We start from the raw sequence: 25,680 nt of genomic DNA, 5'->3' as shown, positions 1-25,680 counted from the left end.
GACCACACCTACCCACTCACCCATCAGTAAAAATATATTGTGACCATTATCAAGCTGTGTCCTACATATGATAAAATAGTTTTAAAATACAAAATTAAATTATATCTGGTGTCAGCAGAGTTTTGTTCTCATGGTCTCTCTGAGACACCTAGCAGTTCAGCTGATCTTTCAAAGGTTGCAGCACCTTGAAAGCAGCAACCTGAGTTGAAAGGGACAAGAAGAGACCAGGGTTTCCTCACTTGGCTAGGAGGGAAATTATGGTGGGAGGGAGAGGCTGCTAGTCTTGCTCTGAAGTCTTTTGGCCTTCACCTACCTCATAGTCAGTCTTACTCTGGTTACCATCTCCATGTATTGTGGTAACACTGAACCTTCAGGGTCAAGGTTTTTCTTGTGGGGATGAATTTTTCATGGCACAGCCACACAGCTCTGTCTCCCTCACTTATTCTCTTTACATGTCAATTCTGAGCTCCAGGATACTTCAAAAGGAGCTTTTGGGTATAAACTAAACTAAAGATTGGGGTTAATTTCCTCCAGGAATTTTAGAAAATATTGTTACACTGTGGTCTCTTATCCTTAGAATAGTTGAAAGTATGATAAGGGTGGGAGCTGAGTTCCACCCAAATGATAAAGAATTCTAGTTTATTTAGGAATCTAATGTTCAAATAATCAGATTTATTCATTCAATCAAATTTTATTGGTATCCTTATTAAGCTAGTTAGGCTATTCAAAAGCCAGTATAGATTATCTCAGTCTCATATCTTTCAGGGATCATTGCTGTTCATAAACAATTAAAACTCTGAAAGAGGCCATGGAGTAGATTAAACTATGTACAGTAGCCATGTGCAGTGTTATTTAGAGCATGAACTGGTGATTGCCCCCATTTTCAGCCTACGATAAGTATAGAAACTTAAGAGCAAGCATTAGAAAGTTTTACAGCAGTTTGAGTACTTTTGTATCTACCCATACAAAAAAAATTGGGTCCTGTATTTTGTATGTCTTTTGCTTTTTATTTCACTCTTCTAGTAACCCATTTTTTTTTTTTTTTTTTTCGTATGTTCCAAAAGTGCCTCTCTGGGATGGCTTGGAAAAACAAAGCTGGTCCTTTACCACTGAGAGTTTAAGATGCACTGATGTAGCGGATAACAGTACATGACCTGTAAAGTCCTACGTAGTTCTGAAGTTCTCTGATTCCATGCCATATTCCAAGTTTTGAAGGCTGGTAGTTCATGCATGATTCACATAAAATTCTTAATAAAATCAATGTTCATTTCCCTGAAGATGGGTCTTTAGAGAAGGAGGAGGTCTGGGAACAGAAGCTGGGCTGGAAAATGCCACACAGTGCCTGGGATCTTTTGAGATGTGCTTCCAAAAGGGAGTGAAAAACCAGGTGGTTAATAATCCCAAAACTTTGGTTCCTAAACCCAAAACTTTTCCCTGAAACATGGAGCTTTGGTGCAAATAACCTGAGGCTCTCCTGCAATGAAGTGTTATCAGGGATATCAGGGAATCAATTCAGGGTGTCACCCACTGATGCCGCACCCGAACGCCTGCAGGGAGCTAATCCCTCAGGACAGACACCAGGGGCTGTGGGGTAGAGCAGGCCTGGGGCGCGACACCTGAACTCAGAAGGGCGGAGGGAGCCTGGATTGGCTAGGGACGTGCATCACGCGGCTCCGCCCCTCGGCCTATCTCACCCCACCCCAGCCCCGGTTCAGCGTGCGGACGGCTGGCTGCGATTGGAGGGCGGAGAGCGGGGTTGCTGACCTAAGGGGAGGCGGAGCCTCGCTAGGACTGGCTTGGGGTGCGGGGCGCGTGGACGCGGCCGGGAACCGGGTTTTAGAGCTTCTGAAAGCTGTGGCAGTCCCTTGGCTTTATTGCTCCGCGTGCGGGTGCGCGACGATGAGGACGGTGGTTTTGGTCACCGGTGCGAGTAGGTGAGGCCTCCCTCGCGGTAATGGAGGAGGGATTACGGGTCCGAGGGAGCAGGAGGTATGGAGGCAGGGGACCCGCCCCAGACCGAACCCGGGGACGCCCGCCCCGGATTTGCCTCTGTGGGGACGCGGGCTGAGCCCGACCCGCTTCTCTGGGCCCCCACTGCGCGAGGAACGGGCGTGGCGACCCTCAAAGTCCTCAGTAACTGGTGCTTTAAATGAAACCTGACAGTGGAAAGAAAACCTCGAGTTCCACTAATGAACGTCGTAGCAGATTCCTGCGTGCATGTTTTTTCTCTTTGAAATTTGCTGGTGATGGCATTTCATGAATCGGATAGTAAGTGAAAAATGAAAATCAATAGCAGGAGAAACTCTATATTAGAAATGCTAAAGGACAGCTCTCATTTTTAGTCTAGTTACTATGTCATTGAACTTTTTCAGAATGGGAAGAACACAAACCGGACAGCATCCTCAGTAAGTGACTATTAGAGAGTGGGGTTTGCCCCCTTCTTTAAACTATTTTTTGAGTCTTTTCTATCTGCCTGGGCTCCTGATTGGAGCTAAACTTGACAGAATCGGTTTTCTGAGCCAGAAGAGAAGTGTTCCTATCTGACACCATCCCAATTAATGCATATCCTTTGTCGGAATTGTTCTTTCAGTGGCATTGGCCTGGCCTTGTGCAAGCGGCTGCTGGCGGAAGAGGATGAGCTTCACCTGTGCTTGGCGTGCAGGAACACGGACAAAGCTGAAGCCGTTCGGGCTGCGCTGCTGACCGCTCACCCCACAGCCGAGGTCACCACCGTGCAGGTGGATGTTAGCAACCTGCAGTCAGTGTTGCGGGCTTCCACGGAGCTCAAGCAAAGGTATGCCTCTTGTTGGCAGGTTTCTTCCCTTATGATTGTGCAACATAACATTTAATAAAATAAGAAAGGGTAGGAAAACCTAGAAAGGACAAGGCAAAGAGTAAGAAGTTATGCTGAGGAAATCTGTTAGCAGTACCACTTTCTCATTCATGATCATAATCATTTCTCTAATATTTTTGAGTACATTCTGACTTGGTCAGTTGTAAGTACTTACATGAATGTAGCTCCTTTGATATTTCAGTGCGATTTTTACATCTTTCCTCCACTTAACGATTTCATTAAATAGGTTGCACAGGTACTGCCATTTAACAAGTAAAGAAACTGATACCAGATAGAATAATTTGCCTATGAAGGTCATCCAACTTTATAGTGATTGTGCTGGTCCTAGAACCCTGGTGTCGTCCCTGCTTCTTTAGGGATTTTTCTCCAGCCCAGTAAAGATTTGTTTACATCTGTAAAGTAATTGCCATATAATAGGCATTTGATAAATATTTGGTATATGAAGGAATGGAGTCTTTGGATGTATAACAGCCCCCCCCCCCAACCCTAAAAGTGTACACAGAATTGCAAATAAATGTACAAGGCATTTTTCTGGAGAGAGAGGTCATGCTTTTATTTTGATTTTATGATTTTATTTTTTATTTTTTTTAACTTTATCAAAAAATTTAAAAAACAAACAATAAAAAAAATTTCAAACAAAACTAAAACAAAGGAATAAGAAAAAACACATAATCTAAAATAACTACATTGCTTCCAACTTGTTCCTACCATGCCCCCCAAAAATTAACAAACCATAGTCATTCCTGGGCATTCCCATAACATTAAGTTTACCATCCATAACTTATCTGTTCTTATTAGATTATCATTCCCCCTTCACTATTTGTTCTCTATTGATAGGTCCCCTACATTCTACAATATAAACCATTTATTTTACATTTTTTCACAGAGTTCACATGAGTGGTAACATGCAATATCTCTTTTTCTGTGCCTGGCTTATTTCACTCCATGCTTTTGTTTTGTTTTGTCTTTTTCCCTAAAATTCTCAAAGGAATTTATGACCCGAAAAGGTTACGAACCCTGCACAAGTCCACACTAGGACTGTCTGTAATTATCAATGTTGAACATTTTTGTGATTGTGGCCTTTAAGAAACAAGAAGCTACTTTATTTCCTTAGACAGTAAAAAGAAGTGCAGTAGAAACAAGTAAGGCCCTGTCTTCTTGGTGAAGGCATTTGTTGAAGAATAACACTTTGTCTGCATTTTATCTGTGAATTGATAAAGTCATTTGCATCCCCCGTTCCAGATGCAAAGGTTGCAAAACAAAGGCAAAAACTAGTTTCCTTCATCCCAGTACCTCTTTTTGCAGCCTTTATGAATATAGTTTTTCTGTCTTCTCCTGCTGAGCTCTTAATTTTCTGCCATATCATTATTCTAAACAACTGAGGACATTTTCTAGGTTTCACTTTCAGATAAACTGTTACATGTTCCACATTTGCTACTCCATCATAATTTAGTCTCCAGGTGTGCAAAATTGCACAGAGTTAAAAACCAGTAAAGTCAGAAGTTATGACTCATGTTTGCAGGCATTTTTTTTCCCCAAATCTTTAGCCAGTAGAGTTTCTTACCTGTTAGGTATAGATTTAGTTATATTTCTTTATTTAGAAGGAAAGAACCTTCATCCTTAATTAATAATAGCCCATTCCAATACAGTTGACTTTTGAGATTTTATGTTTTGACATTTTTAATATTAGCTACTCTGAATTACCCTCAACAGTTCAAGATATTTAGTGATTTGTCATTTTTTGCAGCACAGATGTAAGACACTAAGGCTGGTGGGTAGAAGGGAGCACGAAGGGAGTGAGTTGTCCCAGCTGCCGGTCATCAGTATTTTAGTACAGTTTTGATGATGTACTTATTCAGTCCTCAAAACAGCTCTCTCTGAGTTGGGTGGAATTATCCAAATTTCAGAAATGATGTCTGTACTGATACTCACAAATTTGAGAATATGTGAAGGATGTCCAGCCAGATCCCTTGCTTATGTCATGGATATACTGCACTTAATTGTCCAAATAGGTAATCTTTGGTTGCAGACCAGAAATAAATTAGAGCTGGAAGAAAGCTTAAGAAAAATCCCTTCAGTTGTCCATGGTTTTCTTATCTGTAATACTTTGTTCTAATAGATATGTCCAAATGAAACCTAATAAGAAATAGTTGTTCTGTTTTATCCAGAATAGAGAAAATTGTCTAAACCATTTAATCTTCAAGAGTAGTAAGTGTGTTGTTTTACTGAAGCCAGACCTTAATTTGGTGTTCTGCTGCAATTTCCATACATTGCTAAGCATTTTTTCTTTATTCCTAGAAAAATATGTTAATATTCTTAAATGAGAATTTGCGAATTAAATAATGAAACAACCAACAATAGATGGACCCACAGTGTTTTTTGTGGTGCTGATATGGAAGACCAGATAGTATCAATATCAGCGTTTTAAACAGTGTAGTTATCAGAGTCATCTGGCTGTCAGTTATTTATAGGGTGTTCAAGAAATGTTTGTGTGTGGTCTGTAGTAGGAACCATGTATGTATTTCAAGGCCCCTGCTTTAGTTGTATGGTCCCTTAGTTTCCTGGGTTATATAGAGGGCACAGACCAGTGTGCTGCAAATTCTAGGAGATAGTTTGAATATGAATAATCATGGTGTTTGTGAATATCATGAAGAAGGCTCTACCTGTCTTGAACTGATTCAAAGGGTTACACTTAGATTGAGGCTTACATAAATTTGAAAATGAAAAAGCTTTCTCAAGTCAGCATTTCACAACTCCCTCCATGACAAGTGGTCTGGAGGGAGCCTACAAGGAGTGCCTTATCCTCTTCCATGGGAACATGAGACATGACTCCTGGGGATGAGCCTGAACCTGGCATCATGGGATTGAGAAAGCTTTCCTCACCAGAAGGAGGAAGAGAAATTAAACCAAGTTTCAGTGACTGAGAGATTTCAAATAGAGTCCAGAGGTCACTCTTCAGGTTATTCTTATGTGCTATGTAGATATCCCTTTTTAGTTTTTAGTATATTGGAATAGCTAGAAGGAAATACTTGAAACTGTCGAACTGCAATCCAGTAGCCTTGATTCTTGAAAATGATTGTATAACTACATAGCTTACACTGCGTGACCATATGATTGTGAAAACCTTGTGGCTCCTATTCCCTTTATCTAGTGTGTGGAAAGATGAGTAGAAAAATGGAGACAAAAATTAAATGACTAATAGGAGGGGATGCAGGGATAGGATGTTCTGGGTTTTGTTTTGTTTTGTTTTGTAGTTTTATTTTTACTTCTATGGAGTAATGAAAATGTTCAAAAATTGATTGTGGTGATGGATGCACAACTGTATGATGGTACTGTGAAAAATTTGATTGTATACTTTGGATGACTGTGTAGTATGTTAATATATCTCAATAAAATTGAATTAAGAAAAAGAGTACCTAACCCTCATTCAGCTTCTATATTCCTGTTGTATTCTTGTGAGTTTTCATCATATTACAATACATAGCACCTGCCCATGAGGATATCTTAGCATTCAGCTAATGCTGAATAATGTATCATTAATGCTAATAATATATCAATTAGTTGTCTAGCAGTAACAATTGATATCATATGAATATCGATATTACATAAATGTTACATGTCAATTAGGAGAGATATGTAAAAAATAATAATAATAAAGCAAAGAATTTTCTAAGACCAGAAGGAGAACAGATTTAATAGGTAGAAGGTTGCCCCAGTGCCTAATTTGGAGTAACAAGCAGGAAAGGAGTATTGACCAGAGAAGGCTTGACTCCAGAGCCCATTATAGCTCCCCAAATTCTGTTAGAAGCTACCCTCAAAACAAAACAAAACACAATATGCAGATCTTTACTCTGGCTAAAGAAAAACTGTTGAGAAAGAAGTAGTGTAACACTAATGTGTTATACATTCCCTTTAGCTTGCTGTGACTATCTTTTTGGTTCTCCTTCATAGGCCTTGATTCTAGTCATTCTAGAGATGACTCACAATCTTGTCTTGGTGTTTCACTCGCAGGTTTCAGAGATTAGACCATGTATATCTGAACGCTGGGATCATGCCTAATCCACGGCTGAATATCAAAGCACTTTTTGCTGGTCTCTTTTCAAGGTAACTTCCATTTGATGACCTGATTGGAGGAGGATCTTCATTTTTTTCTGCCTAGTTTTGCCCTTGCTATGTTAAGTTGGGAGAATGAAAGGTGAGAGGATGTTGAGAAGTATAAAGACATAGAAAGGAGGTGTGGCTACCCCGTCATGAAAAAGAGCATTCATCTTTTATAGGGAATGTTGCAAGTCATTGCTCTTATAGTGTCCTAGGTCTCCAGGATATGCCAATGGGTTGGACTTCTCAGAAGGTCAGTTTTTCTTCTGCGTGAATGTGCCTATGAGCAAGAATATGTACGAATTAGGCAGAGCTCTCAGTGAAATGTGGATGCCCAGGGAGGCTGCTTTGGACAGCATTTCCTAGCTCTATGTTGGGTGCTCTGACCAGTTGACTGGGGAAATGCAGAGAACTAAATAGCTTTCTGGGAGATCCTCAAGACACCTTCGTATAGTGACTCAAAAATTTTTAACTGCAACCCACAGTAAGAAATAAATCTTTTTTTGTGACCAATACATTTATTCATAAATAAATATTCTTACTTTTGATATATGGTACTTACCACATCGCTACTTTGGCAAAACTTCTCCTCCATTAAAAAAGAAAAAAGCAGTACTGATCTCAGCCACTAAATTGATCCACAGCAAAATACTGAATTAGTATGTTTGATGCTCCAAGGAGACCCAGCAGAAAAGCAACCTGTTTAACTTTGTTCAGCACTTGAACATCAGTGTGCAGAGAAAAGCTTTTTTCCCCTTGGCATAGCTATTTCTTCAGATTTGGAAAGAGGTTAAGCAAGGGTCAGTAGAGGGTTTTTGAGAGACTCAGGCTCCTATTGAGAGTGCATAATTCTATAAGTTTGTAATTCTAGGAACTGGGGGGAAGGAAGCATTTCTTAAACACCTGCTAAGTGTGAAGCACAGTGTAAGACAAAATACACACATCTCATTTAGTACTTAGAATAATATGGCCTGGGAAGTAGGTATTTTTATCACCATCATTGTACAGTCGAGGAAAGTGTTTTTGCTGTGGTGGGGCAGGGTGTCCCTTATCTTCAGTAAAAGAGCTTACATCATACAATTGTCTTCTGCTGTTTCAGAAAAGTGATTCATATGTTCTCCACAGCTGAAGGCCTGCTGACCCAGGACGACAAGATCACTGCTGACGGGCTCCAGGAGGTGTTCGAAACCAATGTTTTTGGCCACTTCATCCTGGTAAGAAAGGCTGTGGGCTTAATAAACTGTCAGCACTATGATCCTGAAGGCCTCATGGACTCATTACGATGCTATTTTGTTAGGCTTATTCGTTTAGGGCTAGTATTAAATCATTTAATATTAAATAGGTTGATCACACTACTCTGAAAGCATTGCTTCCCTAAAGCAGTCTATTACAAATATATATATACATGTGTGTAATATATATATACACACATGTATATATACATATATATATACATATGTGTATATATATATATGTTTCTGTTGACATCAACTCTAGAGAACAGCTTGTATTAATAATTTACAACATAAAGCATTGAGACTTCTAGCAACACTGTTGTGCATCCCCAATAATGTTAGAAATAAGATAAAAATTGCTATTTTCACCACTCTTATTTAATTCCATTTTAGAAGCCCTGGCCAATGCATTTGGAAAGGAGAAGTTATAAGTGGAGGAAGTAAAATGACTGTTAAATGTGGATGATATGATTATTTACCAGAAAACCCAAAGAGAACCAACTCTTAGAAACAAAGTGGCTAGTTACAAAATGAATATGCAAAATCAGCGCCTTCTGTATATAAATATTAGTGATTTAGAGAATATGATATGTGAAATTCCTTTACAGTAAACAAAAGTATAAATTACATGGGAATAAGCATAATCGTTGTTCAGGATCTCTATGTAGAAAACTTGGAAACTCTAACACCACACAGAGCTGATTTTGCATGAATGAACAGGAAAGGCCTACCCTGGTCTTAGAAAGGAAATATCAATATGTTAATGATCCCTAAATTAATCTAAAAATCTGAATCTATTGTGTTTAAAATATTTTAATTTAAAATACATTAAATGTAGTAAATGTAGTAAATACATTAATGTATTTAAAATGCATTAAAATACAAAAATATTTTGTATTTAAAATACATTAATATTGTTTGGTACTGGTGCTTGGATAGAATGATAGGTTAATGAGACACAACAGAGTTCTGCAATAGTAAATTACCTGTGGTAACTTGACATGATAAAGTTGACAAATCAGATTGGGGGGAAAGGCAGATTATTTAATAAAAGATTCTAGGAACTCTCTAGAACATTCCCATTAAATAACTTCATTTCCATTGCAAAATAAGCAACAGCTGGATCAAATAATTAAGTGTAAAAAGAAGTCAAACCTTTAAAAAAATGCCATAGGGAAAAAACATGTATAAACTTGAAAAAGATCTTTCAAAACAAGAATACAAGTAAAGGTTGATTACCTTGGCTACTGCGAAATACTAGTGTAAATATTTCAAAGGACAGATTGCAAATCTGGGAAATTATCTGCAACATTAAAACAGGCAGAGGGCTAATTTCATCAAATAGAGTTTGTACAAATCAATAAGAAACAGACCAGTAACTCAGTAGAAAAATGGACAAATAACCTGGAGTGACAATGAAAAGAAATAGGAATACAGATGACTTGTATGAAAAGATACACATCTTTGGTCATAACCAAAGAAATGCAAATGAGACATTTCTGTATATTAAATTGGCAGAGATTTAAATAAAAATTGATACTTCGTGAAGTTGGCTAGGATATGAGAAAACGGATACTTGAATGTGTTGGTAAGAATTTAAATTGGGGCATCTTCCTGGGAGGGTAATTTGGAATATCTGTCAGCACTTTTAATGCAAATAAAATACCAGTTACTTTTAGGAATGCCTCCTACAGATATAATCTCACATGTTCCCAAAAATATTTGTGTGAATATGCTCCTTGTAGCATTGTTTGTGAAAGTAAAAGCTCAGAAATACCTGTCTTCTCAATAGGGAACCAGTTTAATAAATTAAGATATATCTAACACTGGAATATTATGAAACCATGAAAAGAAATGAAATACATATTTTGTTTGTAGTTGGGGCACAAAATTATTAGTAAGAGGAAATAGCAGGTTGTTCCGGTTTGCTAATGCTGCCGTTTTGCAAAACAGCAGAAATGGATTGGCTTTTATAAAGGGGGTTTATTTGGTTACAAAGTTACAGTCTTAAGGCCATAAAGTGTCCACCAACAAAGGGTATCTTCACTGGAGAAAGGCCATTGGCATCCGGAAAACCTCTGTTAGCTGGGAAGGCACGTGGCTGGCATCTGCTTGCTCCCAGGTTGTGTTTATACTTCTGCCCCCACAAGATTGCATCAAAGAACATGGCTTTTTCTGGGGAACATAATACATACAAACTGGCACACAGGGTATGATATATGTAGTGAGTTCTCAAATGTGGAAACAAAAAGAAGATTTAGGCATATAATATTTATAGAATGACACAAATGAAACTGAGAACATTGGTTCAGAAACTGAGAAGAACTGGGGTACTAAGGTTTCAGGGATAGGAAGATTCATGCTTCTTTATCCTGTAGTGCTTTTTTTTTAATGATTGGCATTTTTTTTTTTTTAATTAAATTCAGTTTTATTGAAATACATTCACACACCATACAATCATCCATGGTATACAATCCACTGTCCATAGTATGATAACATAGTTATGCGTTCATCACCACAATCTATCTCTGAACATTTTCCTTACATCAGAAAGAACCAGAACAAGAATAAAAAATAAAAGTGAAAAAAGAACACCCAAATCATCCCCCCCATCCCACCCCATTTGTCCTTTAGTTTTTATCCCCATTTTTCTACTCATCCATACACCAGATAAAGGGGATGTGATCCACAAGGTCTTCACAATCACACTGTCACCCCTTGTAATCTACATTATTATATAATTGTCTTCAGGAGTCCAGACTGCTGGGTTGGAGTTTGGTAGTTTCAGGTATTTACTTCTAGCTGTTCCAATACATTAAAGCCTAAGAGGTGTTATCTATATAGTGCATAAGAATGTCCACCAGAGTGACCTCTCGACTCCATTTGAAATCTCTCAGGATTGGCATTATTTTTCATTGTAAGGCTAATTGAAATGTAAAGTAAGGATGAGATTGAATTATTTTCTGTTTTTTATAATAATTTTATAGAGATCCACCATCTAGTATTTCTTTTTTCTTCTTATCTTATTCTATTTCTTTGCCCTTCTTTTTAGTTCTTAAATTAGTTGGTAATGATAGAGGATAATTTAATACTATTACTATTCCATTAATTATTGATGAATGCTACTGTTTAAAAAGTTAATTTCTGAAGAATTCAAGTATTTGGCTGATATGTTTTGGGTAGAGGAATGACCAGGAGATGGCAGAGGAGAGCTGTGTTCATAAGTGCACTTAACACAGGTGTCCTGGTCACATCCCTTTCTTGGGTACCCTTCCATGGACAGGCATATCAGCATGGGTTCTGGAATCCTAATAATCCCAAGGCTTATAATGCTTTCCACCCTCTTCAAATTAGATTTAAGGATCTTAACACTTTTTATGGAAAACAGGATTCCAGGGTCAGGGGTAAATGCATTTTGTAATTGAATCCATTCCGAGATTACTTATATGTAAAATGACCAAACTTAGGTTGTTACAAAGAGTGGAGAGAATTCTTGTGAAGGTCTAGGCACAGTGCAGTATTGCAGTTGAGGAATAAGTTAACTGATTTAATGTTGTGTTTATGAGTTGCATCTTGATTGCACTTGGCTTATTTGTTCATTGCAAGCATGTAGCGTATCTGGAAGCTTTCCCAGTAAGGTGTTTGTTTTTTTCCCCTAATAACCTTTTTATTTTAGAACAGTTTTAAATTTACAGAATGATTGTGTAGGTAGTACAGAGTTCCTATATGCCCTCTGCAGTCTCCCCTATTAACATCTAACATTAGTATGGTACATTTGTCACAATTAATGAACCAGTATTACTACATTATTATTAACTGAAGACCCTACTTTATTCAGATTTTCTCAGTTTTTACCTAATATCCTTTTTCAGTTCTAGGATCCCATCTAAGACATGGCATTACGTTTAATAGTCATGTTTCCTTAGGCTCCTCTTGGTTGTGTCTGTTTCTTGGACTTTCCTTGTTTTTGGTGATCTTGACAGGTTTGAGGATTACTGGTCAGGCATTTTGTAGACTGTCCTTCAATTGAGATTTGTTGGATTTTTCTCTCATGGTTAGAGTCAGGTAATGTAATGTGTTTTGGGCAGGAAGACCACAGAGGAAAAGTGCCATTCACATCACATAATATCAAGGCTACTTACTATCCTTGTGACTTACCATTATTGATGTTAACCTTGAAAGCCTGGCTTGGGGTAGTGTGTCAGGTTTTTTCACTGTAAAGTTACTCTATTTTTTTTTTTCTCCCACATTTTCATACTGTACTCTTTGGAAAAAGTCACTTTGCACAGCCTACATTAAGGAGTGGGGAGTTGTGCTCCATCTCCTTGATGGTGGAGTATCTACATAAATTATTTGGAATTCTTCTACCTGGGAGATTTTGACTATTCTTCCTCATCTATTTAATCATTTATTTATTTATTGCCATATGGACTCATGGATATTTATTTTATACTTTGGGTTGTAAATACTGCTCTATTTTTTGCTCACAGTATTCCAGATTTGGCCATTGGGAGCTCTTTTTCAGTTGATTCCTGTATCCCTTTGACATATCCCATCGTTGTGTTTTTTTGTATTTATTTTAGTTTTTGTTTTGAGTACTTTCTGACTTTATGGCACTATAAAATGTTCCAGGATCATCTTGTGTATTTCCTGTCCTAATCCTAGAATCAGCCATTTCTCCAAGGAGCTCTGCTTCCTATTATTGGAGAATGATATTAGAAACCAAAATCTAGGTGTTAGGTGTGTTCATTACTGATGACATATCAGTTGCTTTTAGGCCCTCTCAGCTGACAGAGCAAGGATATATGTGTGCATACTAACCCATGTGTGTATGTATATCTATAAATATTTTTATATTTAACCATCTGTATACATTAAGCTAAGCATGAATTCATACTGATGTCTCAAATCCGTTACCACATGGATCATTCTAGCTTCCTCCCTTGCTTATCTGCAGCTTCCCACTCTAACTGTGAGAAACTGGTATGCTGATTTGTATATATTATGTCCCCCAGAAAAAGCCATGTTCTTTATTGCAGTCTTGTAGGGGCAGAGGTATTAGTGTTGATTAGGTTGGAACCTTCTGATTGAGTGTTTCCATGGAGATGTGACCCACCAACTGTGAGTGACACCTTTGATTAGGGTGTGACCTCTTGATGGAATGTTTCCATGGAAATATGGCTCTGCCCATTCAGGGTGGGTTTTGATTAGTTCACTGGAGTCCTATAAAAAGAGCTCACAAACAGAGGAATCTCGGAGCAACTGAGAGTGACATTGTGGAGATAGCTGCAACTTACAGAGACATTTTGAAGACGGCCATTGAAAGCAGAGTTTTGCTGATGCTTTGGAGGTACTAGCCCAGAGTTTGCCCTGAGAAGCTGACACAGAGACATTTTGAAACACAACTTGGGAGCAAAGCAGACGCCAACCACATGCCTTCCCAGCTAACAGAGGTTTCTGAATGCCAATGGCCTTTCTCCAGTGAAGGTACCCTATCGTTGATGCCTTACCTTGGAAACTTTATGGCCTTAAGACCTTGTGTACTGGTTTGTATATATTATGTCCCCCAGAAAATGCCATGTTCTTTGATACAGTCTTGTGGGGGCTGATGTATTAGTGTTGATTAGATTGGAATTCTTTGATTGAATGTTTCCATGGAGATGATGTGACTCAGTCAACTGTGAGTGAGTTTGATTGGATAATTTCCATGGAGGTGTTACCCCACTCATTCGGGATGGGTGTTAATTGGATCACTAGAGTCATATAAAGGAGTTCACAGGCAAAGGAGCAGAGAGCAACTGAGAGACACATTTTGAAGACGGTCATTGGAAGCTGACACTTTGAAAAGCAGCTACAGCTAAGAGAGGACAAAACACCCCAAGAGCAACACTTTGGAGAATGCCATTTTGAAATGCAACCTGGGAGCAAGCAGATGCCAGCCATGTGCCATCCCAGCTAACAGGTTTTCCGGATGCCAATGATCTTTCTCCAGTGAAGGTACCCTTTGTTTACGCCCTACCTTGAACACTTTATGGCCTTAAGACTGTAACTTTGTAACCAAATAAACCCCCTTTATAAAAGCCAGTTCATTTCTGGTGTTTTGCAAAATGGCAGCATTAGCAAACCAGAACACCTGGCTTCTCAATTCTCAATCCATTTACTTATTTGTTCAATTCCAGTATACATGCATAGTGGTTTTTAAGTTGTTATCTCATACTCCCCCAATAGATTTTGATACTTTTTTTTTGTTCCTCTGTTTCCCTCCTCAGATTCGCGAACTGGAACCTCTCCTTTGTCATAGCGACCATCCATCTCGACTCATCTGGACATCATCTCGCAATGCAAAGAAATCTAATTTCAGCCCAGAAGATTTCCAGCACAGCAAAGGCCAGGAGCCCTACAGCTCTTCCAAATATGCCACTGACCTCTTGAGTGTGGCTTTGAACAGGAACTTCAACCAACGGGTGAGCCTGTCTCGATGTGGAAATGTCATGGCAGTGGTTTTTTAATAACGATTGATTTACAGATAATCATGGCTGGCTTCCTTGCTAACTCATATAGTTTTAGAAGGTGTAATATTGTTTCTTGAGCAAGATTGCTATGAGGACAAGATAAGACATAAATAAGGTTAATAGTTGGACTATATGAAAGTTTCAGGACAGAGATAATTAGTTGTATGTGGTTTAGTCACCATCTGTAGCTCTTCAGGGCATATAATTTATGTAACAGAATAATACAGATAATAATAATAGCAGCTACTCTTTAAGTGATTGGTATGTTTCTGGTGCTGTACTAGGCTTTAAAAAATCATTTAATATCTCCCCCCAACCCAGGGAGGTAGGTCTGAGTATCTGCATTTTGATGAAATACTAATATTCAGAGAAATGAAGTAATTTAGCCAAGGACATGAACTAGTAAATGGTAGTTGTCAGACGACCCAAGTCTGTCTGATTTTAGAGCTTGGACTTTTTCCACTAAGTCACACTGCCTCCCAGTGTTTAGCATAGCAGATATTACAGGACATAGTCAGTAGTTGTGAAGCCTCTTGGACAATGGTGATTTGTAGTGAAACTCCAGATCTCTGTCTCTATGAGGTCATGGTTTAGAGGATGTTTCTTTGGAGAAGGTGGCCCTTGTGAGTGATGCTGTCTCGTGGCCACTGTGGTCTGGAGCTTCACGCTTCTCTGTATGTCTTTGTTGCCTTGCTTTAAAATTTCAATTGGAAATCCTAGTGGTTGAAGGATTACTAAAAATCACACAAAGCTCTTTCAGTTAATATAAGCTGTCTGCAAATTGGTGCTCTCTTTAGAACTTTCTAAAATGGTAAGTCTTAGGCTGAGGACCCGATTTAGAGGTGTTCAGTTGGAGAAGGTCTGTGTGGAACCGCACACAGCCCTTTGTTGTTCTTTGACACCAGGAGCTCCCACCTTAAGCTAGAGGTATGGGTCTTATGTAAATGCAAGGAAACAGACACATACTTTAGGTTTAGCTGTCCATGTTTACTAGACCAGAAACTTCTTGAAGGTAAGAAGTGCTCATTACAGTCGATAAACTGATCTCTAAGCCAATTACATGGAAAATTCAGAGTAAACCAGGCCCCCCTGCCACCCCCAGCTTCAAACTTAGTTGTCCATGTTCTTTAAACTGTGAGTTTCTTGAGAATAGAGACTTTGTGTTACTAATTTTTGCATCCTTAGTGTCTCTCGTGGTAGACTGTCAGCCTGTGATGTTTAAACTGAAATTGTTAACCCAGCTTCAGGGGCAGCTCAGAGCATAAGTCCTTGGTCTCCTGGCTTCCTGGCTCATCTGTATATCTCCCTTATCAACTAGCATATGGCTAGGACTCATTCAACATACATTGAACTAGAATCTTGTTGCTGCCCCTTTCTGTGCTTCCAGGGTCTGTATTCCAGTGTGGTGTGTCCAGGTGTAGTATTGACCAACTTGACTTATGGAATTCTACCTCCCTTTATCTGGACACTACTGATGCCAATTGTATGGCTGGTAAGTGATAAATATTTCTTTTCTTAGTTTACTATATCTGTTCAGTTTGGAGCCAAAAAATATGAGTTTAATGCTTGGGAAATTATTTAAGAAATTGGACCCAAAGTGGCAGAATTCCATTTAACTCAAGGCTTTTAAAGTATAATAACGTGTATCCTCTGCTTCATACTATCTGATATTATCATTGCACCACCATCTGAGTGTCCACTTCTCTTTAAGGGACTGTTTCTTTAGCCATAGGTTCTAAGGAGTCTGCGGTCATAATTTTGAGAAATCCACATTAAGCAATGTTAAGCTGTGTTTCTCTGGACTTTAAATGTGTTAGCATGCTTTAAATGTTCCCAAGAAGAGGGGATGCTTATGCATTGTATGATCATAGAAGCACATTTTTGATTGTTGGTCTATTTCTGTTTTGTTTTCTGAGCATGTTATAGCACTCATTGGAAAATGCTACTTTTAGGAAATGTCTTTCCCTTTTGGGGCTCAGGAAGAGATGGCATCTCTGTTCTTTTGTAATGTCCCTTCAATATGGCAGGCATAGGAAAAAGATCAGAAGGAAATATGCCTCCATATTAACTGATTGACTCTGAGTGGTGGGGATTAAGTGACATTTCTTTTTTAGATGTCTTTATTTTTTGATACTTAAAAATGTTCTATAATTATAAATGTATGTTTTCTTTTGAATATTTAAATAAAAAATGCTTTTGTGATTCTGTTCAATACTACCAGAGATTCTTATAAGTGATTATCAAATGACTTGTTTTTTTTTCCCCTCAGCTTCGCTTTTTTACAAATGCGTTCACTATGACACCGTATAATGGAACAGAAGCACTGGTATGTTATTAGAGTTTCAATAGTTTGTGCAGTGGCTTAGGAGATGTGAATTTTAAGTGTACTGGTATTAGAAACAGTTTCAACAGAAAAGATAATACTAGAACAAGCCTTGAGAATAATTAAGGTCCAGTTCAGGACTAAGGTAAATGCAAAGTTTTAGGAGGGAAGAATGGAAGTTTAGCATCTACACTGGATAGCATGATTGTAGGAAAAGCACTTCTCTAGAAGGAAGATACACCAGCTACTAGAAGAGAGACATGGCAGTGAAACACCAGAAGGGCAGGAAAGCAAGATGGTGATAGGGCAATCAATAAGAGATTGTCCCATGAAGAATGTGCCTCTTGCAGTATGAAAGTAAGGGCTACAAAGTCCAGCTCCACTTTCCTGTATGAAGTTTCTTTTTCCTCTGCTAATCTTAGAGGATCAGTCTGTTATTTTATTAGGAAACCAGTGAGGTTTTTTTCATTACATGTGGCAAATGGATTGCATGTGTTTCTTTGTCAAGGGTAGACAGTTACTAATGGATCACTGTACTTTTTTCTGCTGTACTTACATGATTCTCTGAATATTCTTCAACACATACTCCAAAGGCAGACTCTACTAATGAATCAAAATTGTCATCCAGTTTTTCTACCATCTAGTTGAAATCCCATTGTATTAGAGTCAATTCCTTGTGTGTTTGTCTCCCTCTGTTCCCATTTGCTAATGCTGCCAGAATGCAAAATACCAGAAATGGATTGGCTTTTATAAAGGGGGTTTATTTGGTTACATAGTTACAGCCTTAAGGCCATAAAGTGTTCAACATAAGGTACCTTCACTGAAGGATGGCCATTGGCATCTGGAAAGCCTCTGTTAGCTGGGAACGCACACGGCTGGCCTCTGCTTGCTCCCAGGTTGCATTTCAAAGTGGCGTTCTCCAAAGTGTCTGCATCAGCTTTCAATGGCCATCTTCAAAATGTCACTCTCAATTGCTCTGAGATCCTTCTGACTGTGAACTCCTTTATACGACTCCAGTGATCCAGTTAACACCCCATAGGTGGGATAACACCTCCATGGAAATTGTCCAATCAAATGTTTCACTCACAGTTGATTGAGTCACATCTCCATGGAAACAATCAAAGGATTCCAACCTAATCAACACTAATATATCTGCCCCCACAAGACTGCATTAAAGAATATGGCTTTTTCTGGGGGACATAATATATACAAACCAGCACACCCTCCCTCTGCTGAGCTCCTTCAGGATTTTTGCTATTCATCTTTGAAACTTGAGGCCCTGGCACTGTAGTGCCTACATTTAGTAGATTCTTAAATCTTGGCTGAATTGAAATTGACTAAGGTACACATTAAGGGAAATGGTTTGAAGTTCTTGTATTGGTAAATGTTACAGAAATAAATGCATTTATTGTAGGGATGCAAATTGATTATAGAAGCTAGGGCTTTTAAACTATTTTAAATTAGTTCTTAATATCTTTGACAAAAACAGTAGAAATATTAATCAGTAGTCCTTTAAGGATCACTTTTGCATATCTCTAGCACTGAAAATTAAACCAAGAGGTCAAGTATGTATTGAGTGTCAGTGGCATGAGGACTAGTTAAAAGATAAGGTCCCAGAATCTCTTACTAAGGAGCTTAAAATCATGTTTAGAAAAAAGAATGAATATATAAATAAGACTTTCTCTAATCCTATGGTTACTACTCTAAGAATAATCAGAATGTGTGGTGATAAATGTACAACTTTATGATGATACCATGAGTAACTGATTGTACACTGTGGATAAATGTATGGTATGTGAATATAACTCTATAAAATTGTAGGAAAATGTATATATAGGAGTAAAAGTGTTGGAGAAAACATAGTGAGAGAGATGATGCCTCACCAATATGGACTAACTACAATGTGTAAACTCAGATTTGAATCTTAGAACATAGCCTAACGTGGACATAATAATTGTAATAGTCCCTAGATTGTAAGCTCTTAACAGCAGTTAACTCTATCCCTGAATTGTAATGCCTGTCTCTAAACTTTGAGATGCTGATCCCCTAGCGTATACCTGATTGGTCTCTGGAACAATGCATATCTCTGAGACACCTGAAACTCAGAGCTAGAGCTTGGCAGATATGAATGTCAGTACTAGTGCATACAGCCACTGTAAAAAAAAAAAAAAAGCTGAAAAAGAGCCCAGACTTCAATTAATGATATGAATGGAGCAGGTCTGGTTAAGACCAGGGCAAGCCAGGCCAAAGGGTAAAGGTTGAAACTGATTGTGTTTTAAAACTTCAACTTCCATATGAGACCAAGGGAAGAGATATCTATTTGGTACAGGATCTAAATTTTCTAAACGGTACAACTCTACAGTTGATTTGTTCAAACACCACATTTGCATGGAACTTTGAATAGGAAGTGAGATACGGTAGGTTAGTATAGGCTGGAGTGAAATAGTGACACATCCCAGAGTAATTTGGACAGATAAGAAAAACTATATTTACAGCCTCCCCCTCCCCAGCCCCAAGGATCTGGGGGAAGGTGCGGATGTGTTGGACATCCTCACCTGGACTGGTGTTGATGTTGTCACAAATATTGGGACTGGCGGTTTGATGTGCTGAGCCGTCGATCATGGGACTTGCCCTTACGAAGCTTGTTACCGCAAAGGAGAGTCTAAACTTGCATATAATTGTGCCTAATATTCTCTCCCTGAGTACCTCTTTGTTGCTCAGATGTGGCCCTCTCTCTTTCTAACTGAGCCATCTCGACGGTGAACTCGCTGCCCTCCCCCCTACGTGGGACCCCACTCCCAGGGTTGTAAATCTCCCTGGCAATGCAGAATATGACCCCCGGGGATGAAAGTGGACCTGGCATCATGGGACTGAGAGTATCTTCTTGACCAAAAGGGGGATGCAAAATGAGACGGAATAGATTCAGTGGCTGAGAGATTTCAAATGGAGTCAAGAGGTCACTCTGGTGGATATTCTTATGCACTATATAGATAACACCTCTTAGGTTTTAATGTATTGGAATAACTAGAAGTAAATACCTGAAACTACCAAACTCCAACCCAGCAGTCTGGACTCCTGAAGACAATTATATAATAATGTAGATTACAAGGGGTGACAGTGTGATTGTGGAGACCTTGTGGATCACACCCCCTTTATCTAGTGTATGGATGAGTAGAAAAATGGGGATAAAAACTAAAGGACAAATGGGGTGGGATGGGGGGATGATTTGGGTGTTCTTTTTTCACTTTTATTTTTTATTCTTGTTCTGGTTCTTTCTGATGTAAGGAAAATGTTCAGAGATAGATTGTGGTGATGAACGCATAACTATGTTATCATACTATGGACAGCGGATTGTATACCATGGATGATTGTATGGTGTGTGAATGTATTTCAATAAAACTGAATTTAATAAAAAAAAATTAATCAGAATGGAGGATACTTGGGGAGCTAGAATACTTGGAGCAGCTTTGCACACTAAGTTTGACTTGGTCTGGGCTCTGAAGGATAGGGTAAATTTGGGTAGGATGGGCAGAATTACCCTAGTGCCACAATTTAAAAATATTTTTGTTATTGTGAATTTCCTGTAATTTCCTATAATTGGAATGGGTTAGAACATACCAATGGAAGGTTTTATGTCAGCTAGTACACAGTGACAGTTGTATATGCTGGTGGATACAGATGAGAATTTGAGCACACAATACATGGAGCTAGATGCTTTTACAGTGTTTGAATAAGTTTGTCTCTTTAAATGGGCTGAGCTTGAGTGGCCTGAGGCCTAATGGTTAAGAGCATGGGGTCTAGAATTGTGTTACCTGTGTTCAGTTTGCAGTTCTCCAATTCCTGGCTGTGAGCCCTTCGGCACATTTTTTCTCCCTGTCTAAGCCTTTTATTATCTGTAAAATAGGAATTGTATAGCAATAAATGAGACAGGGCATATGAACTGTGTAGTACAAAGTCTAGCACATTGTAAAGGATTCAGTTTGTTTTAGCATTTAATGTTCTAAGGGAAACTATCTTAATAAAAATAGCATAGTTCTGGCATATGAATTGACAGATGAGCAGAACAGAGGGTAGAGGGTATAGAAATACACCATAAGCATATAAGAATTAGTGTTGTGATAAAGATGGCATTCCAAATCAGTAGGGAAAAGATGGACTATTCAAAAAATGAAAAAAATGGAATATGGTCTTTTTGTCAAACCTTCCACAAAAATAAAATTCCAGATAAATTAAAAGATTTATACAAAAAAAATTAAAGTATAAAATTACTAGAAGAAAATTGGGGGAATTATTAAATAGTTTTGAGTGTGGAGGTTTATCCCAGAAGCCATAAAGGAAAGACTGAAAATTTTGACTTGATAAATATCAAAATTTTGCTTTGCCAAAAACCCCATTAAATAAAGTCCAAAGACCTTTGCCACTTGTGTCATAGAGAAAGGACTAATTTTCCTAATAATATGGAGCTTCAACAGATCAATAAGAAAAACAGTAACCCATTAGAACATTGGGTAAAAGTCATGAACAGAGAGTTATAAGTGCCTTAATCATATGAAAAAATGCTCAACCTCACTCACAATAAGAGAAACGTAAATTAAAGCTACAATGAAAAACTATTCTCAGCTCCTGTTAACCAAGATTAGAAAGTGTGATAATACACTATATTGTCAAGGATATGGAGACACTGTCCCTCTTCTGCATTTCTAGGGGAAAGATAAATTGATATAGCCTCTAAGAAGAACTCTCTGGCAAGGTCAAGCAAAATGTTAAATGTATGTACTCTTAACCCAGCAGTTCCATCCTGGTATTTATCTAACAGAGGTGCTCAAACATGTATGAAATGATGTATTTATTATTCATTACAGCTTGGTTTGTAATAGCAGAGACTGGAAACTGGCTACATGTCCAACAATTGGAGACTGAGTATATAAATTATGGTACATCTACAAAATGAAATATCATACTACTTTAAAAAAGAATGAAACAGTTCTACATGTACTGATATGGAAAGGTCTCTAAGGCGTATTTACATGAAAAATGCCAAGTGTGGAATAGTGTATATAGTATACTTCCATTTGAGTGAGAAAAAAAGAATATATATGTTTTTAAGTGAATAGATTTTCTTCAGAAGCCTACACAAAATACTAGTAAGCACTAGTTGCCTACAGAAAGGAGAACTAGGTTGCTGGAAAATTGTTCACCCTTTGAATGTTACGCTGGGGCATGCTTATCTATTAATAAAATACAAAATATATCAATCTATACTTTACTGTGGCCTGACCTGGGAATCAACTCTGAATAAGCTAGTCATGAACTAAGCATGCCTAGGGGATTAAAAATGAGCTAAGGTTCTTTCACTTTAAATAAAATTTCCAGGGATACTATTAAGCAGATTGCTTCTTCCTTCAAGTTACGGTTGTGATTCATGAAGATACCACAGTTAGTTCAGAATATGTTTGGGGTGCTCTGTAAAGTACTGGTTGTAAATCCCAACTAGCCTCACTCACTTTGGGCAGAAAAAAAATCCTTGACACATTCTTTTCCTTTGCAGGTATGGCTTTTCCACCAAAAGCCCGAATCTCTCAATCCTCTTTCAAAATATATGAGTTCTACATCTGGCTTTGGAAGTAATTATGTAATAGCTCAAAAGGTAAATCTGCTTACATTGTCACATTGAAAATGTTTGTTACTACCGATTAACTGGTCCCTGCTTTCCTGACCAGCCCACCAGCTTCCCATCCTCTTTTCCCTGGGTCTTGACTCTCCGTTCACTGGCATAACACTGGATTTTTTCATTTCTTTCTGCTCCCTCCTGCCTCTGAGCCTTTGCACATCTTTTTCTCTCTTCCTGAACTACTCTTGCCCTTCTTCTATCAACTGGTTGATGTCTTCTCATTCTTAAGATGTCAGCTTATATCTCAGCCGTCTGAGACCCATTAGACCAGGTCAAGGGCCTCTGCTAGAGACTTTCGGGGCATCTCGTACTGGTTTGGTGTAGCCTTCATTCACCGTCAAACTCCCTTATTAGAATATAAATTTGTTTATTTGAGAATTGTATCCCCCATTCCTAGCAGGGTACCCTGTACATGGTAGGTGCTCAGTAAATGTGTTATAAGTTGGTTAAAATTTGAAGTGCTTTTCTGTGTGGTGGTCACTTCATTTTGTGTGTTCCAGCACGAATTTTGCTTGTGCCAATTATCAGCTTTAACAGCTTGCAGAAAATGGTGTTTTAAAGAGGTAAGAGATGAAGTTCAGGGAAAAAAATCAGTACTTTGTTTTTTGGCCTCTCTATATTCTTCTAAAAATAAATCAAGCATAGAGTTATATATTGGGAAATGAGAAAATTCATTTTGAACCTGTAAGAACTCTTTTGTTGTATTTTCATCATGAATCAGATTTGACTTCAGCCTCCCATTTTGCATTGCCTAGCTTACTGTGGGGAGGCACTGGCATAAAATAAAACCAGATTGCGGCAAGTGAATTGTCTCAGTGAAGCAAATAATTGGCCTGATGTCAGTCAGTATTCTAGTAGCATGAGGTGTAAGGGGAACCATACTCTCTGCTTCTCCTGGTACCTGTTTACTGAAAATGAACTTCTGCTGTTTTCAAAGTGTGTTTTGTGGAACACTAGTTCTTTGAGAAGATTTGCAAAAGGGTTCCTCGGATAAATTAAGTTTGGGTAATGCTTCATATTATATCCTGCTTTTTCAGAGACATGCACAACACACATTAGCCTAGTAAAGGCTTTGAGAAGTTCATACAGTTAAAAAGTTCATGTGAAATTTTTCTTGATTACATAGCCTTTTTGTTTTTTAATTTCACATAATACTTAGGAACATCTCAAAGAACAAACTCTGGAAAATTATTCAAAATTAGTAAGCTTTTAAGCCCTCAGAATTTGTTTGGACTTGCCATCTGTTGATTTAGAAGGAATGATTTGTTTACAAAGGGTAGAAAATGTTTAATTCTATAAACCAAATTATTTTATTAGCATTTTATAGAAATGCATAAAGAAAGTATTTTAACCTTAGATTAATTTGGGGAAGTCAGTTTTCTTCTCTGAAAAGAGGAACTGAACTAGTGCCTCTTCCAACTCCAATATGGAAAAACCCTAAGGTCGTTGAATGAATATAAACATTATTTCCAAAATATTAAATGTTTTCTTTAACTTTTAGCCTTTTTGCCATGAAGAAAGAGCCTGTTTTCAAATTCAAGGCCTGTATTGACTTCAATACTACTTTATTTTATAGGGGATGAAAGTTTGATTTTATATATATGTATACAATGTATCAGTTAAGACGCAATGGGCTGTATAAAACAGAAATGTAAAATGTGGATTAAACAAGATAGAGGCTTTGATTTCTTGCATGTAAAAGCAGTTTGGAGGGAGGCAGTTTCAGTTGGTCAGACACCCAGGTTCCTTCCATCCCTTGCTTTGCCATCCGTAGGGTGTGGTCCCCATCTTCATGGCTAAGAGAACAGTGTGGAAGAAAGGGGAAAAAAGGGGATTCCCATTCCCATTCCCATTCCTTTTAAAGAGACTCCTGGGGAGTAACACTGTCTTAGTCAGCCAGGGCTGCTATAACAAAGTACCCCAGATCAGCTGGCTTAACCAGCAGAACTTTATTATCTCACGGTTCTGGAAACGAGAAGTCTGCAATCAAGTTGCAGCAGGGCCGTGCTTCCTCTTAAAGGGGAGAATCTTTTCCGTGCCTCTCCCCCAGCTTCTGGAGGGTGGCCGGTAACCCATGATGTTCCTTGACTGTGGCAGCTTAACTCAGTACCTGGTTCCATCGGTAACTGACTCTCTCCCTGTCTCTGTGTTTGTGTCCAAATTTCCCCTCTCCACGAAGACACCAGCCATGTTAGACAGCAGCCAATCCATCTTGGCTTCATCTCAACCAATAGCATACTCAAAGATCCCATTTACAAATACATTCACATTCACAGGACCAGGGGTTAGGACATGAACGTGTCTTTTGGGGGACACAATTCATTCCATACAACCACACGGTATTTCCACTTTGCATTTCATTGGCTAGAGCATAGTCACATGATATTCAAGGAGCTTCAATGGATGCTACACTGGAAAATGTAATCTTTTATCTGGAGGGCAGTGTGCCAAGCTGAAACCAGGGCTCTTTTACTGAAGAGGGGGAAAATGGATAGTAGAAGGGAGAGTAGCAACTGGAATTTCTAAAACCTCTTGATTTACCTCTTTTGCCCTTATATCACATTTGGTTGGTATCTTGTATCACTGGATACATAGGTAGTAGGGGAGACAATGAAACTCAGATATCTTATTCTTGCTATTTAGGAGAAGTGTTAGTAGGTTTGGTGAGGATTGGAGTTTGGATTGAGAGTTAATCTATACTCAAGTTTTCAGAGTTTCCTAACTATCCCTGTATGCCTGCCACTGCTGCCCCCTTTCTTTTTTGCAGTTCTCCTATACATGTTAAATGCCTTCCTTTTATGCAAATACTATTCATTTCTTATTTCCTTTTTAATCATTCCTGTATTTTGCTTCTTTCCCAGATGGACCTAGATGAAGACACTGCTGAAAAGTTTTATCAAAACTTGCTGGAACTGGAAAAACATATTAGGGCCACCATTCAAAAATAAAATAACTAGAGCCGATGACACTTTGAAACATAACCTACC

General features: G+C 38.4%; 1 protein-coding gene across 2 annotated transcripts; it reads left to right on the top strand.

Moving 5' to 3' along the window:
* Positions 1 to 1,774: 1,774 nt before the first annotated feature.
* HSD17B7 (hydroxysteroid 17-beta dehydrogenase 7) lies at positions 1,775 to 25,678 on the top strand. 2 transcript variants are annotated; one of them, XM_037825468.1, is made up of 9 exons: positions 1,775 to 1,934; positions 2,591 to 2,794; positions 6,866 to 6,958; positions 8,052 to 8,166; positions 14,457 to 14,651; positions 16,087 to 16,191; positions 16,969 to 17,025; positions 22,571 to 22,669; positions 25,555 to 25,678. In XM_037825468.1, exons 1-9 carry the CDS (start codon positions 1,900 to 1,902, stop codon positions 25,639 to 25,641), a joined length of 990 nt encoding a protein of 329 aa, XP_037681396.1. In that variant the 5' UTR covers positions 1,775 to 1,899; the 3' UTR covers positions 25,642 to 25,678. The 2 variants fall into 2 exon arrangements, 1 of the variants encoding a protein (XP_037681396.1); XR_005215180.1 differs by lacking the exons at positions 16,087 to 16,191; positions 16,969 to 17,025; positions 22,571 to 22,669; positions 25,555 to 25,678 and having other exon boundaries at positions 8,078 to 8,166; positions 14,457 to 14,509.
* Positions 25,679 to 25,680: the final 2 nt, after the last annotated feature.

The sequence above is a fragment of the Choloepus didactylus genome, chromosome 2 (genome assembly GCF_015220235.1).
Source record: "Choloepus didactylus isolate mChoDid1 chromosome 2, mChoDid1.pri, whole genome shotgun sequence".
NCBI lineage: Eukaryota > Metazoa > Chordata > Mammalia > Pilosa > Megalonychidae > Choloepus > Choloepus didactylus.
Note: the sequence above shows the minus strand (reverse complement) of the source record. Positions and strands in the feature narration are given on the sequence as shown.